Below are 15,416 nucleotides of genomic sequence, written 5' to 3'. Positions count from 1 at the left end.
CATCCGTGCTCACTCTGCCACTTGACATCCAGAAGGCAGAGCTAGCTAGAGATTGAAATGAGACTTGTGCTGGGTAAGCATCTCTGAGACCTAGAGAGACCAAGCCACTTAGACACCAACAGTGGAGCCCTAGGATCCCCCTCAGGACCTGAACTGCTGTGGCAGGTAGAATTGACCAGAACCAGGCCAGTGAATGCAAGTTCTTGTCCTGGGATCTGAGTAAGAAGAGGAGAGACAAGTGTTGCTCCTGGTGTTCCATGCCTAGAGACTGTGATGGCCAGCAGCACAGATGGCTGACATCATGTGGAACCAGGAGAGGCAGTGTAGATTAATCCCCTCAGTGAATTCACTGTCAGGCAGTGTCAGGAATGGAGGGGTATTTAGTTACCTGGAGTCTGTTGTTAAATAAAGATCATGTTTCTCAATGTACCTCATGTTAGTGCTAGTATTCCAGGCTGCACCAACACACCAGCCTGGCTGCTTTCTTGTAACCTGTACCCCTGTCCATCATCTCACCTGAGCTGGTAAAAGTAGCCCATGTGTGTGCTGGCCTGATCTCTGTTGAACTGTTGGTTCTGCCTTCCCCCATGCCTCCTACCAGCTAGACTCCTTGCTGTCTGCATATTCCCTTCTGCATGGAAGGCTTGTTGTGATTTGGGGTCTGTTTCCCAAATGGGCACAGGACATGGATGTCTAACTATTGATTTGTTTTCTTGTATTTCAGTCGTTCCAGGGAAGTCAAGGACGAGCATACCTCTTTAACTCAGTGTGAGTGTCTCTGAATGTTGACATTCTTGAGGGACGGGGTACTCATCAGTGATTCTGCCTTAATATTAATAATAATCCAGGGGGCATTCCCTAGTCAGTGTCAGTTAACTTAGGGGAAGTTTTGTTGGCAGCCCCTCCAACTAAAAAGACTACTCACTACAGTGCTCCAGCACTGGATCTTCCCACAAGGAAGACCTTGGGGGGGGGGGGGCTTCTGCCAGACCTTCAGCACGGAGGTCAACCAGATCCGAGATTTGGCATTAGGGAAGAAAGCAGGGATGAAAAGAACCTACAGTGCAGGGGCAGGCTTAGGAAGAGCCTCAACCCTTTTGTAGAGATGTCCACACATTGTCAGCCATGGACATGTGATTCATAGCCAGTACTGGAATAGGAAGGTAGAGTTCACAGACTTGGTGGACTATGTAAGGAAACACAGCACAGCCTGAAAGGAGAGCTGTGAAGGAGAGTAGCATGTTTGATATTCAAGGCGTACTCATCCTTATGATAAGGACTAAAACAAATGGTTGTGTTTACCATCCTAGGTGTTGGGATGTTACAAAGTCCTGTTACACATGTGTGCAGTTACCAGAGAGTGGAGAAGAGATGACTGAGCAGGCGAAGGCAATGCTGCCAAGCCTCAACCTCACAGGCTGGGTCCCTGGGAATCCTCACTGTAGGAAAGGACCCACTCCTGAAGTTATCCTTGCCTGCACACATGCGCCATAGCACACATGTGTCACCCCAACAAGGAAATGGAATCTTTTTTGTTGTTGTTGTTACAAGATTAAAAATTGGTGTCAGAAAATTTAAATCCTAAGCAGACTGTCATCCAGGGCTATTTTGGTTAAACCTACAGAATTTAATCTTGCAGATCTAGAATTTATTCCCACTGAGATTTCCATGTGGCTACCTTTGAGGGGATGTTTTTCATTTCCCTTTTAGACCAGTTTCTTCTCAACGCTGGCTTCCCTGGGAAGCAGCCTTGTTCAGTTTTTGCCAGAAGCTCAACTTGAATGACTAATGGTTGACTAACCACCCGCTCTCTTTCTGTGTTTGGCGCAGAGTTAATGTGGGCTGTGGGCCTGCAGAAGAGCGGGTGCTGCTAACAGGACTCCATGCAGTTGCAGACATTTACTGTGAAAACTGCAAAACCACTTTGGGCTGGAAATACGTAAGTATGAAAGAGCCTGGGTGGGAGGGGCTAGGAGAGATAGCATAGGGCCTCCTGTCTGAGGGATGCTTTCTTACAAAAGCTTCCTTCAGCCCTGTGGGCTCTCCTTACCTTTGACCATGACAAATAACTGAAGCCTCCATCTGTCCCGGAAATACTCCTGTGGGTGCACATGTAAACTTCTATAGCAGGGACTTTGTAGCATAGCTCCTGGCTTATTGTGTGGTAGGGACATGTTATGGAATAGCGCTGGGAAATGGCTCAGTCAGCAAAGTGCTTGCCACGAGCATGAAGACTTGAGTTCCGACCCCCAGCACCCACAGAAAAGGCTGGGTGCGGTAACACATTTGTAATCCCAGGGCTCAGTAGGAATAAACCAGGAGAATACTTGGGACTTGCTGGCCAGCCAATGTAGCCAATTGGTGAGCTCCAGGTTCAATGGGAGATTCTGTCTCAAAAAAAAAAAAAAAAAAAAAAAACACTGAGGAAGACACCTGACACCTGACATTAATATGTGGCTAACACACATCCTTCCTCCCTCCCCTCTCCTGCATCCTCTCCCTCCTTCTCCCCACATACACAAATACATATACACATAAACAGGTATATACATATACAGAAAAAATAATAAACACACTGCTACCTAAACTTGGTACTACACACTTATATTCCCCGCACTCAAGAGCTTGAAGCAAGTAGACTGTTGTGTTGGAGACCCCGGGTGGACCACTTGAGACCCTGTCTCAAACTGAAAGAAGTAAAGAGCCTGTCAACCACCAAACAAAGTACATGGGTGACTGGGTTGGGTCTCTATAGGCCATGGTCCCACAGCCCCAGCTAGTTTTTAAAAATCAATCTCAGCATCCGGATGAGGTTCAAACTGGGCTGTGTCTCTTGGTTGGCTTTATGTTCCTCATTCTCAGCTTTTTGAGTGCTAACAAATAATAGTGCTGCTTGGGCATGGTGGTGCAAGCCTGTAATGTTAGTATTTGGGAGGTGATGGCAGAAAGATCTTGGCTAGCCAGCCTTGCTGTGAAACTAATGAAAGCTCTAAGAAATATTCAAGTTTATTGTGGGGAAATAAATTATGAGCAATGGTGGTGTTAGGTCTTGCTAAGGCCCAGATTGGCCTGCAACTTGGGTCCTTTCTCTTCAGCCTGCCACGAGCTAGAATTACAACTACAGACTACCATGCATGCGGTCACAGTTCTGGTGCCGATATCTAGGGACATTATTATTCTTATCTTCCTGTTTTGTGACTGTTTGGGTGCCTTATTCATTGATGTTGGATTAGAGGCAAGAGATAAACCCCAAGTTAGCTGGTTTCACTTGTTACTTCAAGTTCACATTCAATGAGATCAGAAGTGTGCACAACCTCACCAAACCTGGCTTTGTCTCTTCCGGTCTTCACATGAAGGAACTCTAGTCCTCCCTGTCTTCCACATGAAGCAACCCTAGTCCTCCCTGTGTTCACATGAAGACAACTCCATGTCCTCAACTCAGCTCCCAAGTTGGCTTTAAAATACAACAGCTGCACTTCATGTATTCACCAAAGGCCTGTCAGGCTTTTAGTCTTCTCGGAGATATGACAATACACAAAATATGAACATCTGCTTTCCTTAACGTTTCTATTGCATTACAGGCGACAGAAATGAAAGGAGCTGGAAAGACAGGGTGACATAGCAAGACAGGTGAAATTAGGATTTCAGGTTGAGTAGTTGAGAACTAACTTAAGCAAGATGGTGGCATTTGAGCAGAGGTTTAAAACAAAGATTGAGAAGAAATTGTCATGATGTTGAGGAAGCCTGGATGTTCCGGCTAAATTCAGTACTCAGAATGCCTGTGCTAGCATCCTCAGTAAACCTGACCTTTGCTGCCCCAGTGGCCCTCAGCAGCGTCCCTGTTTCTGTGCCTCAGCAGTCACCGGTTTGCCTTTCTCTTCCTGTTTTATAGGAACATGCTTTTGAAAGCAGTCAGAAATATAAAGAAGGCAAATACATCATTGAACTAGCGCACATGATCAAAGACAATGGCTGGGACTGACATGACAGCATCCATCCGTTCCAGCATCCACACGAATGCCATCCAACTGAACATTCTACCCAAGCGTGAGAGAGTGATGAACACTTGGTTCCATCCATTTAGGGGCCTTGCCATCAGGGGGCATCCTCCCACCCTGACGCCATCTTTCTGGGGTGACTGGCCTCTAAATTGCTGTCTCTCTGTCTCTTTGCTTTGTATCTGTTTGTGAGTTGATCTTGGCTTCTCTGTTCTAGTGTTGGCTGAAAACAAAATAACGAACAGAACAGATCCTTGGCCTCATGGTGGCAGTCCACCTTGAAAAGAGAGCTGCCTGATGGCCTCTTGTCACAACAGTGGCACATGGACGTGAGGAAGAGCAAAGATGAACCTGAGAGTCCTGGGGTTGGGGAAAGGGGCAGGAGGGTAGAGGTAGAACAAAACTGTACTGCTCTTGGGGACCTAGCTTGAAATAATCGACTCTTTCAAAAGGACAAAGACAAAAAAATACCTCATGGCTGTGTTCTCTCTGACAACCTTCTGTCCTAACATCACATGTGCCAGGATAGCAGATTAGCAAGAAATGGCCTGAAGCAGCTGACAGGGCACACCCTGGCCTTCTGGGCCTGAGCTGGAGAGTGTCCTGCTAGGGTGGTGGTGGGGATTAGGTAAAGCCCACATGGGTTTTAGTGACTGACGCCCCCCTCCCCTGCCCCAACCCTGCCTCTGGGCAATCACCTTCTTGCTCTTCTTTGCTGTTGTCGGTAAAGGGAGGGATGCAAGATGTAAATGTCCCATTTAGCCATCAACACACTGAAATCGGTAATGGAAGAAAGCCAGGGAGCGTGGGTTGCAGCCTGGGAGCTCCTGATAGCGAGCAGGAAAATGAAAATTGGGAACTAGTCAGCAATTCTATGGGAGTAATGTAGCAGAGGAGAGGTTCTGGGAGTCAATATGGGCTCCACATCTTTCCTCTTTGTTGTGCAGTAGCTTCCATGGGATTAGCAAATTTCTGTGCATAGTGTTTCTGGGTTTTTTGTTTTTGTTTTTGTTTTTCCTCCAATTCCATCATAACTTTGGAAACAAAGACCCCAAATTCCCTCATGCCTCCATTGTTCTTAGACCTGATTGTCTTTTATGTGGAGAGTAATCTTTTGACAGTGTGGTCCAACAGTGGGGAAGAATCATAAATTCAATATTGCCCCCTCACCTGTCACCTGACTCAAGGTTCCTTGCATTGGGGATGGGGAGAACAATCCATCCAAGTCTCATTGCATTGAATCAACACTGAATGTTTTACAGCAGTTCAGCTATTACATGGCTCATGGCCAAAATGCGTTTGAATTCATTTCATTTCTTAGGCAGAAAATAATGTTAAAATACACTCGTACTAGGTAATTGTTAGCATGATTCTCTAACTAGGCTGGTCCTACAGGAAAATTCACCTCCTTAAAACAACCTAATAGAAGAGAGTTCACGGGGATAAGAATTGATTAACCCACATTAAAGCAGCTGACCCAGGATATTTTCCAAATCTCATCTTCAGCAGAACTAAATTCCCAGTGGGAGAGCTGCGGTGGACATGGCTTTGCCTGCCTTGTCCTGATCTGGGAATGGAAGAACTGAGACTTGGCCCTGCCCTGCTAGCGATGACGGCAGTGTGGTGGAAAGCAGGCCAGCTCTGGTTAGCAGCAGACTGCTCCTCTTCTGGGACACAAAAGGATTCCTAGAAACAGGATTTGTTCCTCAAGTCTCCTTGTCCAGAGCCTTGGAATACTAGCTCAACCTCGCACCCCACCCCCTGGGGCTGCGGAGCTGACTGAGCCTCAGAAGGACAGAGTTTTGCTTCCTGAGAAAGCACCCTGTGGCTCCCAGGCTCAAGTCAGTGACACACATTTTTCCACTTTCACATTCCTAAGCTGGTTTGCCGGCTCCCAAGTCATGCATTGTGTGCCCACCCCCCCAATCCTGCCTGAGGGAAGTGGCCTTCATTTACGGATTTGATTATACACACCCTTTGCTCAGGGAATATCCCAGCTATATATACTACAGGTCCCTTTTCTTTTTTAAATAGAGGGTGGGGGCTAAACCTAGGTATGTTTTTTGTTTTTGTTTTTTTCTTTAAAACTAAAATTAGTGGCATGTAGAACCTGGATATGTGATGCCCTGCCATTCTCAAGGGTCAGAGAAGGAGACCAGTGTGCCACTGTTTTTCCTCGGGGTGGGGTCCTTGATCATCTTGGATCAGAGCAAGCTCCAGCAGGACCCTGGTTCTGGCTTTTTCTTGAACTGTTAATCTGTTAAGCATCCAGTGGGTGTCCAGCACCATGCTTGGTGCAGACGTGGCTTGTCCGGCTTTTCTGTAATTAGTTTGGGGGTGGGACCAAAACTCATTAGGCTTGGATCTGTGACAGTGACACCAAAAGTGCTTCTTATGACCTCAGCTCCATTCGTGGCTCGTTTGTCTGCCTAACACTTAGCGGTATTAGAGGGTCCACAGCTGAGCAATGGAGACACACGCACTCAAGGCCTCGGTCAGTTTCTTTATTTTCCTCACCAAATTATCGACTCAGCATAACCAAAGACCTCATCCTTTCACCCCACATAGGTTCAGGGAATTGGAGTTGATTTGGTGGACTTGGGCAGGGGTGGGTGAGTAGGGAAGAGCGAAAGGGAGGGGCCTGAAGTTCTGTACCTCAGCCACCAGCTGCCTTTGTTTTGAACTGAAGACTAAGCTGACCAACTCCCCTGTGCCACTGTAGGTAATAGGACCGTGGGCACCCTGGAGTAATACACCCCTCCCCTTTCCTATATATCCCTAGGCTGCTAATGGGTAAATCAGCATGAGTCAAGTGTAGCCAAGCTTGATGCCCACAAGCTCTCAGCTGGGCCTGGCTGAGTACCGCCCCAGCACGTATGACAGTCAGGTCATGTAGATAAAGTAAATCTTTGCTGGTAGATCAATGTGTACAAAAGCAGAGTCCACTTTATAATGTTTCCAAGTATGTATACAGTCTCTTGTGAAATATACTTTTTGTAAATAATATTTAATTTTTTAAAATAATATATTTGGTGCTGTATTCTCAGACCCCTGAGAGCACTTTTTATTTTCAATTCTATGGCTTCCTCTGTGTTTCTTGAAATGTATTTTAAGGGAAAGAGTCATCACCAAGATTTTTTTTTTTAAAGATCTGTCACTTTAAAATGGATTGAGGCTTTAAGGCTTTTTTTTTTTTTTTTTTTTTTTTTTTTGCATTTTTCTGTTTTGCATTTTGCCCCAGTTGAACAGACTGTAGTAAACTATCAGGTTGTGAACTGATACTTTCTTGCCCAGTCTTGGCAAGTTTTAGAAGTAACAACTTAGTAATTACTGTAGTTGGGAGAACTTCTAAGAAATTGGAATCGTGTGTGCGTGCGCATGTGTGTCTGTCTGTCTTTTTATGTCTGTGTCTGTCTGTGTGGGTGTGTGCGTTAGTTTGTGTTCATTCGTTCTGGATTCTTCTGTTTCCTTTTCTACTGAGGATACTATATGAGCTACAGTTTACACCCTGGGCACATAGTTTTCCCTCTCTGGTTTCCATGTCTGAGTGGACCAAAAGCACAGAGAAGGATTTTCTTTCCCTGAGGTGGAGCTGTGTGACCAGTTTTCCTTCCTCCAAGTGCTTACTTAGCTTTTAGAGCTGGAAAAGCAAACCTCTGAATCTGAAGATGAACCTGGAGTCAAGTCCACACTTCTGAGATGTGAGCAGATCAGTCACACATCCAGGAGCTCTGGTTGTTCTAGAAGCCATGTCATACTAAATGTTAACTGGTTCAGGTTAAAAGGACATTGATAACACAATAGCTTTTCCCTCCCTCCCTCCCTCCCTTCCTTCCTTTCTTCTTTTCTTTTTTAAGGTCAGATTGCTTCGGGTTCAGGCAGAAGCTGGCAAATCAAATTTTGAACACAACTTTTGTATTTCAAAAAAAAAAAAAAAATCTGCCTCAATGGAAAATACATTCTAGTTCTGTGAGAAGAAAAACTTGATTTTAAAAAATCGTGATTGATTTTGAAAAGGACTGTGCAGTCATGAAATGTTCCAGAATAAAAGATAAAGCCAAGAAAGACATTGTCTCTACGGGGTTAGTTCTGCCCAGTGTTTTACAGTGTTTTGGTGAAGGTGGGAGTCAGTTCCCTTTTCCCAGCCTGCAGAGACTTGTGTACCACAGGTCGGTCTGTCTGTCTGTGTTTACAAATTGTACTGTTGGGATTGGAATTGGTTTTGTTTTTCGTTTTTTTGGTTTTCTTTGGTGGCACCCCCCCCCCCAAGGTCACTTTGCTTCAAAAACAAAGGCGATTGTTTCTGAGTAATTGGTCTTCACCTCTCATGTATCTGTACATAATGATTCAGTATTAGTGAGAAGTGCATTGTTTGTCATTTCCGATCTGTGTTGGTGCTCATTTGAGAAAATAAAGTTTTCAAATATTAACTCTTGGGGAATGAATCTGTTTTTACTGACACAATGTGTTTGTATCTTGACATTTAACACTTTGGGAGGCCTTCGCAAGGTCATCTGTCTAACCTTGGTCACAGACTTGTTAGCTGAGTCCACAAAAGGCATTTCCCTTTAGGACAGTAAGCCAGTTAGTGAGCAAATCTCAGGTCTCCTGTTATCTCCTTTCCCCTGGCTTCAGCTGTCAAGTGCAGAATGACCTTTATCCAGTTATCTATGCCATGACCCACCTTCTAAAAGCTCTTCCAATGTCTTACGTCTTTAGACATAAAATTGCATTAAGAAGGGGGTGAGCTAACAATGGGAGATAAATATCCACAGTCATAATCCACAGTGGAAAAAATGACCAGCCTGGTCTACAAGAGCTAGTTCCAGGACAGCCTCCAAAGCCACAGAGAAACCCTGTCTGTGTGTGTAAGTAAGTAAAATAAAAACCCTTGCTTGCTTTGCTTCCCACAATTTTTCAGCTATCTTTTCTGGGCCCAGCTGCAGTTGTCTTTTGTCATTGAGTGCATTATCTCCTTCCTGTGACCTGTTTTGCTTCAGTAGACTTCCTGTTATCATGTTATCATATAACTCTTGTTTGCCTTTTGTGGACAGAGATGAGAAAAAATATACACAGCCAATCCTAGGCCGGTCATTGTTCTAATCCCACTGCCTTTAGTGGTCAGGAGAGAGCATGGAATGCCCGGGTCTCTGTCTGACCTGTGACTCTTGGTGCTTTGCTTGCAGAACCTGGAGCAGTGTCCTTAAGCTAAGGCACTGCCTCACATAGGAGTTCTCACTGCCCTATGGGAAAGCAATAACAAATGCTGAGTGTTGTCCTTTCATTACAAGTGATGGGTCAGGAAGTAGCCCATCTGACTTCATGACTGGGGTTTTCCCCTATACTGTTACAAGCTGAGTTTTTGTTGGTTTTTTATTTTTAGATTTATTTTACTTTATGTGAATAAATATTTTGCTTGCATGCAAAACATTGGAACTGGGTTTAGGGATAGTTGTGAGCCACCATGTGGAAACTGGGAACTGAGCCTGGATCCTCTGCAAGAACAAGTGCTCTCAACCACAGCCATCTCTCTACCCCCTATTTTATTTATTTTTAGACAGGGTCTCACTATGTAAGCTTAGATGGTCTAGAACTCAGGTACTGGGACCAAAGGTACAGCTCAGGCTCCAAATTTTAGAGTCTGTCCCTCCAGCCTTAAGTTGGCTGTGGCTTCTCTGTGGCACAATCTAGTCTGTCCATCTGGGCTGCACTTTGCTCTTTACACCATTTAAAGATGAGGAAACCAAGACTCTTGAGACCATAAAATAAATCCCCAAGGCAAAGCTGGGATTTTGTGAGCCTGATGGCTAAACTTTGGCCCTGGGGATACTGGGGTGGGTGGATTTCACTGAGACCTGCCTGGACAACCACGTGAGACACTTTGAAAATACAAAAGAGCTTATGACCTTCGTAGTGGTGGCACATGTCTTTAATCCTAGCACATGGGAGACAGAGGCAGGTGGATTTTTTGAGTTCAGTCTGGTCTACAGAGCCAGTTTCAGGACAGCCAGGGCTATAAAGAGAGAGAGACCTTGTGTCAAACAACAAAAACATACAAATCAGCTTCTGAAAAGAACACTGTTTATAGCACCAGCCCACCATGACATTTCTGTATAGGATACTTTTTTTGACAGATACTAAACACACGAAGATGTCATGGTGGTTTTCTTTCTCCCTTCTTTATCTTCCCCCTTAATCTTTTACAAACACAAAAGAGTTTATCATTAAGAACAAACAACTGTTTACCATTATTTAAATCTCCAGGTCCAGGTGCTGGGATTACAGCTCAAGAAAAATGTAATGGCCACCAAGCAGCAGCCCCAGGGTTTGATCCCCAGTACTACAAACCATGCTGGAAATGACAAGTCCAAGCCATCCTCAGACAAGTTGAGTTTGAGGCCTGCCTGGGATGAATCTGAGTCTGTCAACAAAAAGGGCCAGCTTTTGGCCATCTAGTCTATCTGGATTGGCCAGAACCAGGTTCTGGCCTGTCCTGGTTCAGAGGGATCAGCAAGAAGGCATTCGCCTTTAAGCCTGAGGACCTGAGAGAAATCCCTGTATTTTGGCCACGGGAAGCACAGCTTTCAGGACTAAGAACTGAGAAAGTCTAGTACTTTTTTCAGGGCTGTTGGTTGTTTTGCTTTGGAGGGAGCGAAAGTGCTGCTTTCCATTAAGAATGATTAAATAATAAAATAACCCAACACTTGCCCATATGAACATGACGAAGATATCTCAAAACCTGGCAACTGTGGTACAAGTGACCCTGTTGTGAACAAGCCAAGGGGCTGACTTGGAGCATAACAGCCATGCCCATCAAAGCATCTGTGACAGCTTACAGGTGCCCTTGTGATTGGAATATTGGACTCCTTCCCAGAAGGCAGTGCGTAAGGTCATTAGACCCTCACCTGAGATCCCAGCCACACTTTCCTATACTTCTCTCCAGCTGTCTGTAATTCTGTTCACCCTACATGTGGTCTCACGGGCCAGGAAGGTGAGATAGTATGGAAGGTTAACTAAATGAATGACACCATCTGTGCAATGGTTAGGGGAGAGACTTTACAATGATGTGGCTATTTGGGGGTCACCCCACAGAACTATACTTACACTGTCACTCATTTTTCTGTAAGTAAGCCCAGCAAACTCACTGGTTCCCAAAGTTGAATCTTGGCAGAACGGTTGGTCTACTTTGGTCTATCTTTGGAACTGTATGTGTATATTGGGGGGGGGGGTAGGTAGATGTTCTTGTCCGTCCAGGAAAAATTCACTAAACAGCAGACATGGTGGTTCACCCCTGTAATCTAGCAGGGGGAAGGCAGAGGCAAGAGGACTGAATTTTCAAGAGCATCATGGGTTGTATGCTGAGTTGTTTCTTTTTGTTTGTTTGTTCTTGAGACTACTTTTTTAAATTAAATGTCATGTGTCAAATGAAGAGATTGCTAATTTCCAAGTGACATGAGAATCATTTTAATAGAACAGCCAGAATATTCTGAAGGCACTTAGCAAATTATTTGAAATCCATGACAGAACAATTAAGTGTTGGGGGGGGGGCACAGTTAAAATAGTGTTAATGACTTATCTCAAGTTCATGAACTCAGGGTAAAACTGGAGATAGTGGTGGCTGCCAGTAATCCCAGCCTCTTGAAAGTTGAGACAGGATCAGAGCAAAGGCTGTTCTGGGCTACATTAAAAGCAAAACAACAACAAAATCCAAAGCATACACACACACACACACTACCATCATCATCAGAGTCAAGTAAGAACATTGGCTCTTGAGTTCTGAGGAAGATATACAGCGAGACATCACCTAACATTCATCTCTGAGAAGTTACTGCGCTCGGGAACTGATTTCTGTCTGGGACTCAAGAGATTCCAGAAGCAACTCAAGTTATTAAGAAGTCAAATACAGCAGCATGGTGTAGTATCCAGCACAAATAGATTTTGGTGCATGTGCCCTTCGTGTGGCGCGACTACAACTCATTCTGATAGACACTGCTAGCAGGTAGGTACAGCATTCATTCCTCTAACCTAAGTTCTACAAGGAGGTAAGGCCACAGGTTACGTAATTCAGGAGTAGTAGCAGGAGATTCAGACCCTACCTGGATAGTCAGGCTTCTAATTTTAGAAGCCAGTGGGTACAAAAGGAGAGCTGGGGGTATAGCTCAGCAGTAGAATGCTCACCTAGCATAAGCAAGGCCCTGGATTCTGTCCCGAGCACAATTAAAACAGAACAAAAGGCTTTAAAGAAGATGGAGGTAGCTGGGCTTTAAAGAAGATGGGTGCACGCCTTTAATCCCAGCACTCGGGAGGTAGAGGCAGGTGGATCTCTATGAGTTCGAGACCAGCCTGGTCTACAAGAGCTAGTTCCAGGATAGCCTCCAAAGCCACAGAGAAACCCTGTCTCGAAAAACAAAACAAAACAAAACAAAACAAAACAAAACAAAAAGGTGGAGGAGTGAGGGGATCAGAAAGTCCAGGCTTGATTTTGACGGGCACTCCCATCACTGGTTCATTGTACTTCCACCTCAGTGGAGAAAGGAGTATGTCAGTATGTCAGTCAGACATACTCTCCCAGCCTCCCCTGACTCCCCCAAATGGACCACTTCTCTAGAGTGAAGCCATACAGACAAAACAGCCATGCTAAAGAATCAGAAATGCTTTGTTTATGGCCTTAGTAAAGGAATTTCTTAATTTTGGTTTCTCCTTCGCAGAAGCAAAAATGTACAGAAAGTTCTTGTGTTGTTGTTTTTGTCTTTCCCCCATCTCACCCCCCCTTTTTGATCCTTAATAGAGTTTAAAACATATATTCACAAACATGGAATGAGCTGTCCTTCATTTGGCTGGTGTGTTTTATACCAACCCAGTTCCCTACAGACACTGAGCCTATAGTCTGAATTATGCTTCTGCTGGTGTCCCAGCTCTGTGTCAGACATGATGTGTGTATGACCCAAACTGCTACTAATCTAATAGGAAACCTAGTTAGCCTTGTCCAGTGGCCAATCCTTTACTGCCCCAGCAGTTGGGAGAGGACTCCCAGCACCCACATCTCCTGGAGGCTCTCAGGCTTGACGTTTCCATGGCGACAAGACATAGCCAATGTTCCGATTTCATTTCATTTTAGATCTCAATGATATTATAAAAGAAATTGTTTACCAAAGAGAATGCCAGCCATCTGAGAGTGAAGATTGCTGGGGAGGAGGAACCACTGACAATCTGGAGACTTCTTTATAGGAAGCACCTAAGGGAGTTTCTGTTTAATAAAGGGGTTGGGCAATCATTCTGGAAAGAGCTGCCTCCCAGATGACTGGCACAGGACAGTTGTGTCCAGAGCATTGGACACTTCCTCTGTTTAGCTTGAGGGAGGCTTGTCTTAAAAGGGATTACATCAAGACTGAAGAACCCATGCTGTGTTGAAGCTCCCTCCTGCCAGTGGGCTGGGGACCTTGAGGTGTAAGGCCAGGAGTTAGGTTTCCAGGTTCTCATGGATGGGTGAGTTACCCCCTGAGGCTCAATTGACTCTAAGAGTTGTGAAGAACAAGTCAAGGGAGGCCTAGGTGATGCCTAGGTGCCACACAGGTGCCTAGGTCGATCTGGAATCCTAAGTCTAAAGTCTAAAGTCTTCACCACTGCAGTGGTGAAGGCAAAGCTGGGTATGTGTTCATTAAAGTGGAAAAACAAACATGAAACTGCACAAAGAGAAGCACTAGCAATATAACGGAGGCTAACCCTCTCTTTCTCTCTTTTTTATTTTTCAAGACAGGGTTTCTCTGTGTAACAGCTCTGGCTGTCCTGGAACTATCTCTGTAGACCTGGCTGGCCTTGAACTCACAGAGATCCTCCTGCCTCTGCCTCCCGAGTGCTGGGATTAAAGGCGTGCACCACCAACGCCCGGCTGTTTTTGCCTTTCTTAATAAATATTTCTATTTCTATCCCATCTGCAACTTAAAAGGCATGGTTTTCCCCCCATCTCTCTTCATGGTAGCTACTAGGATTGTTCACATAACTCATTCTAGATTTTTCTCTTAAACTCCATTAAAATTGTCCTTGAGCTGTCTTCTGAGTCCAAATATTAATGAGAGTAAATGCTGGGGCTGGAGAGATGCTAAGAGGTGAAGAACACTTTCTGTCCTTGCAGAGGTTCCCAGCTTCCCTTCCCGGCATCCAATGGGCATGGCAGCTTAGAACCACAAAACCTCATGCAAGCATATTCACATACACACAAATAAATTAGTCTATAAAATATTGTGTTTCATTTGTTTTTTAAATTTCATTTATTTTATGTGCATTGGTGTTTTCTCTGCATGTATGTCTATGTGAGGGTATTGGATCCTCTGGACAGGAATTTCAGACAGTTGTGAGGTGCCATGTAGGTGCTGGGAATTGAACCCGGGTCCTCTAGAAGAACAGTTAGTGCTCTTAACCACTTGGCCGAGTCTGCAGCCCATGTCTCATCTCTTTAGAAGAGACTAAGAACCTCACACTAAGAGAACTAAGTTTTACCAATAACATTGGACTTAGAACTCAGTGTCTTGTGCATACTAGGCAGGTACTCTTACCACAGAGATACATCCCTGCTCTTCTAACCTGTTTTTTTGTTTTGTTTTGGGACAGCCTAGCTTGGCCTGTCCATGTGTTGTCAAGGTTGGGATTGCAGGTTTGTAGCTACCAGAAACCAAGGATAAAGGATCAAAACCCCAGCACTCCAGGGTTTTTCTCAGTCCCTGTGGGAATGTTTCTTTAGCAAGGAAGTGCCTGCTTCACTTGCCCAGTGAAGGAAAGGTCAGAGTTGCCCTGGCAATTTCTGGCAGTTACGGATTGGATCAGAAAGCATCTGTTGGAAGCTGAGACTGTAGCTCAGTGTTAGAGCATCCGCCTAAGTGCAGGTCCTGCCTTCTACCTGCTCTCAAACAACTCCCCACAAAAGTAGCAATAGTTGTAGAATGGCTTCCTGGGGACCTTGCTCTGCAGCTCCTCTTCCAATGAGTCACTGAAGCCTAACCCTCCCCAGGGGTTTAGTCCCCAGAACTGCTTAAATTGAGCATGCTTTTGTGTACTTGTAATTCCAGCATTAGGGAGGTCAAAGCAGGATTGTCAGAAGTTCAGGGCCATCCTTAGCTACTTAGAAGTTGAGGCTAGCCTGGGCTACATGAGCTCCCATTTCAAACAAAACAACAAAAAGTAGTTCTCTTGAGTCTAGGGAGAGGCTCATTGGGTCAGGTGCTTGCAATGTAGACCTGAGTTCGATTCCTAGCCTCCCACATTAAAAATGTGATTTGGTATACACACATATAATCCCATTGCAGGGGAGAGGTAGAGACAGGTAGATTCCTGGGTCTCTCTGACCAATCAGTTTATCGGAACCATGGAGTCCCAGGCCACTAAGATAACTTGCCTCAAAAAAAATTTTAACAACAAAAACAA

General features: G+C 44.9%; 1 protein-coding gene across 1 annotated transcript in view; it reads left to right on the top strand.

The window, feature by feature from the left end:
• Ypel2 (yippee like 2) overlaps nucleotides 1-8,428 on the top strand; it is a 58,137-nt gene extending 49,709 nt beyond the window's left edge. The window contains exons 3-5 of the mRNA XM_027426349.2: nucleotides 725-768; nucleotides 1,831-1,939; nucleotides 3,893-8,428. Coding sequence (XP_027282150.1) covers nucleotides 725-768; nucleotides 1,831-1,939; nucleotides 3,893-3,982 — 243 coding nt within the window. The 3' untranslated portion in view covers nucleotides 3,983-8,428. The remainder of the gene's footprint in view (nucleotides 1-724; nucleotides 769-1,830; nucleotides 1,940-3,892) is intronic.
• The last annotated feature ends 6,988 nt before the right edge of the window (nucleotides 8,429-15,416 follow it).

Source organism: Cricetulus griseus, chromosome 7 (genome assembly GCF_003668045.3).
Source record: "Cricetulus griseus strain 17A/GY chromosome 7, alternate assembly CriGri-PICRH-1.0, whole genome shotgun sequence".
Lineage (NCBI taxonomy): Eukaryota > Metazoa > Chordata > Mammalia > Rodentia > Cricetidae > Cricetulus > Cricetulus griseus.
Note: the sequence above shows the minus strand (reverse complement) of the source record. Positions and strands in the feature narration are given on the sequence as shown.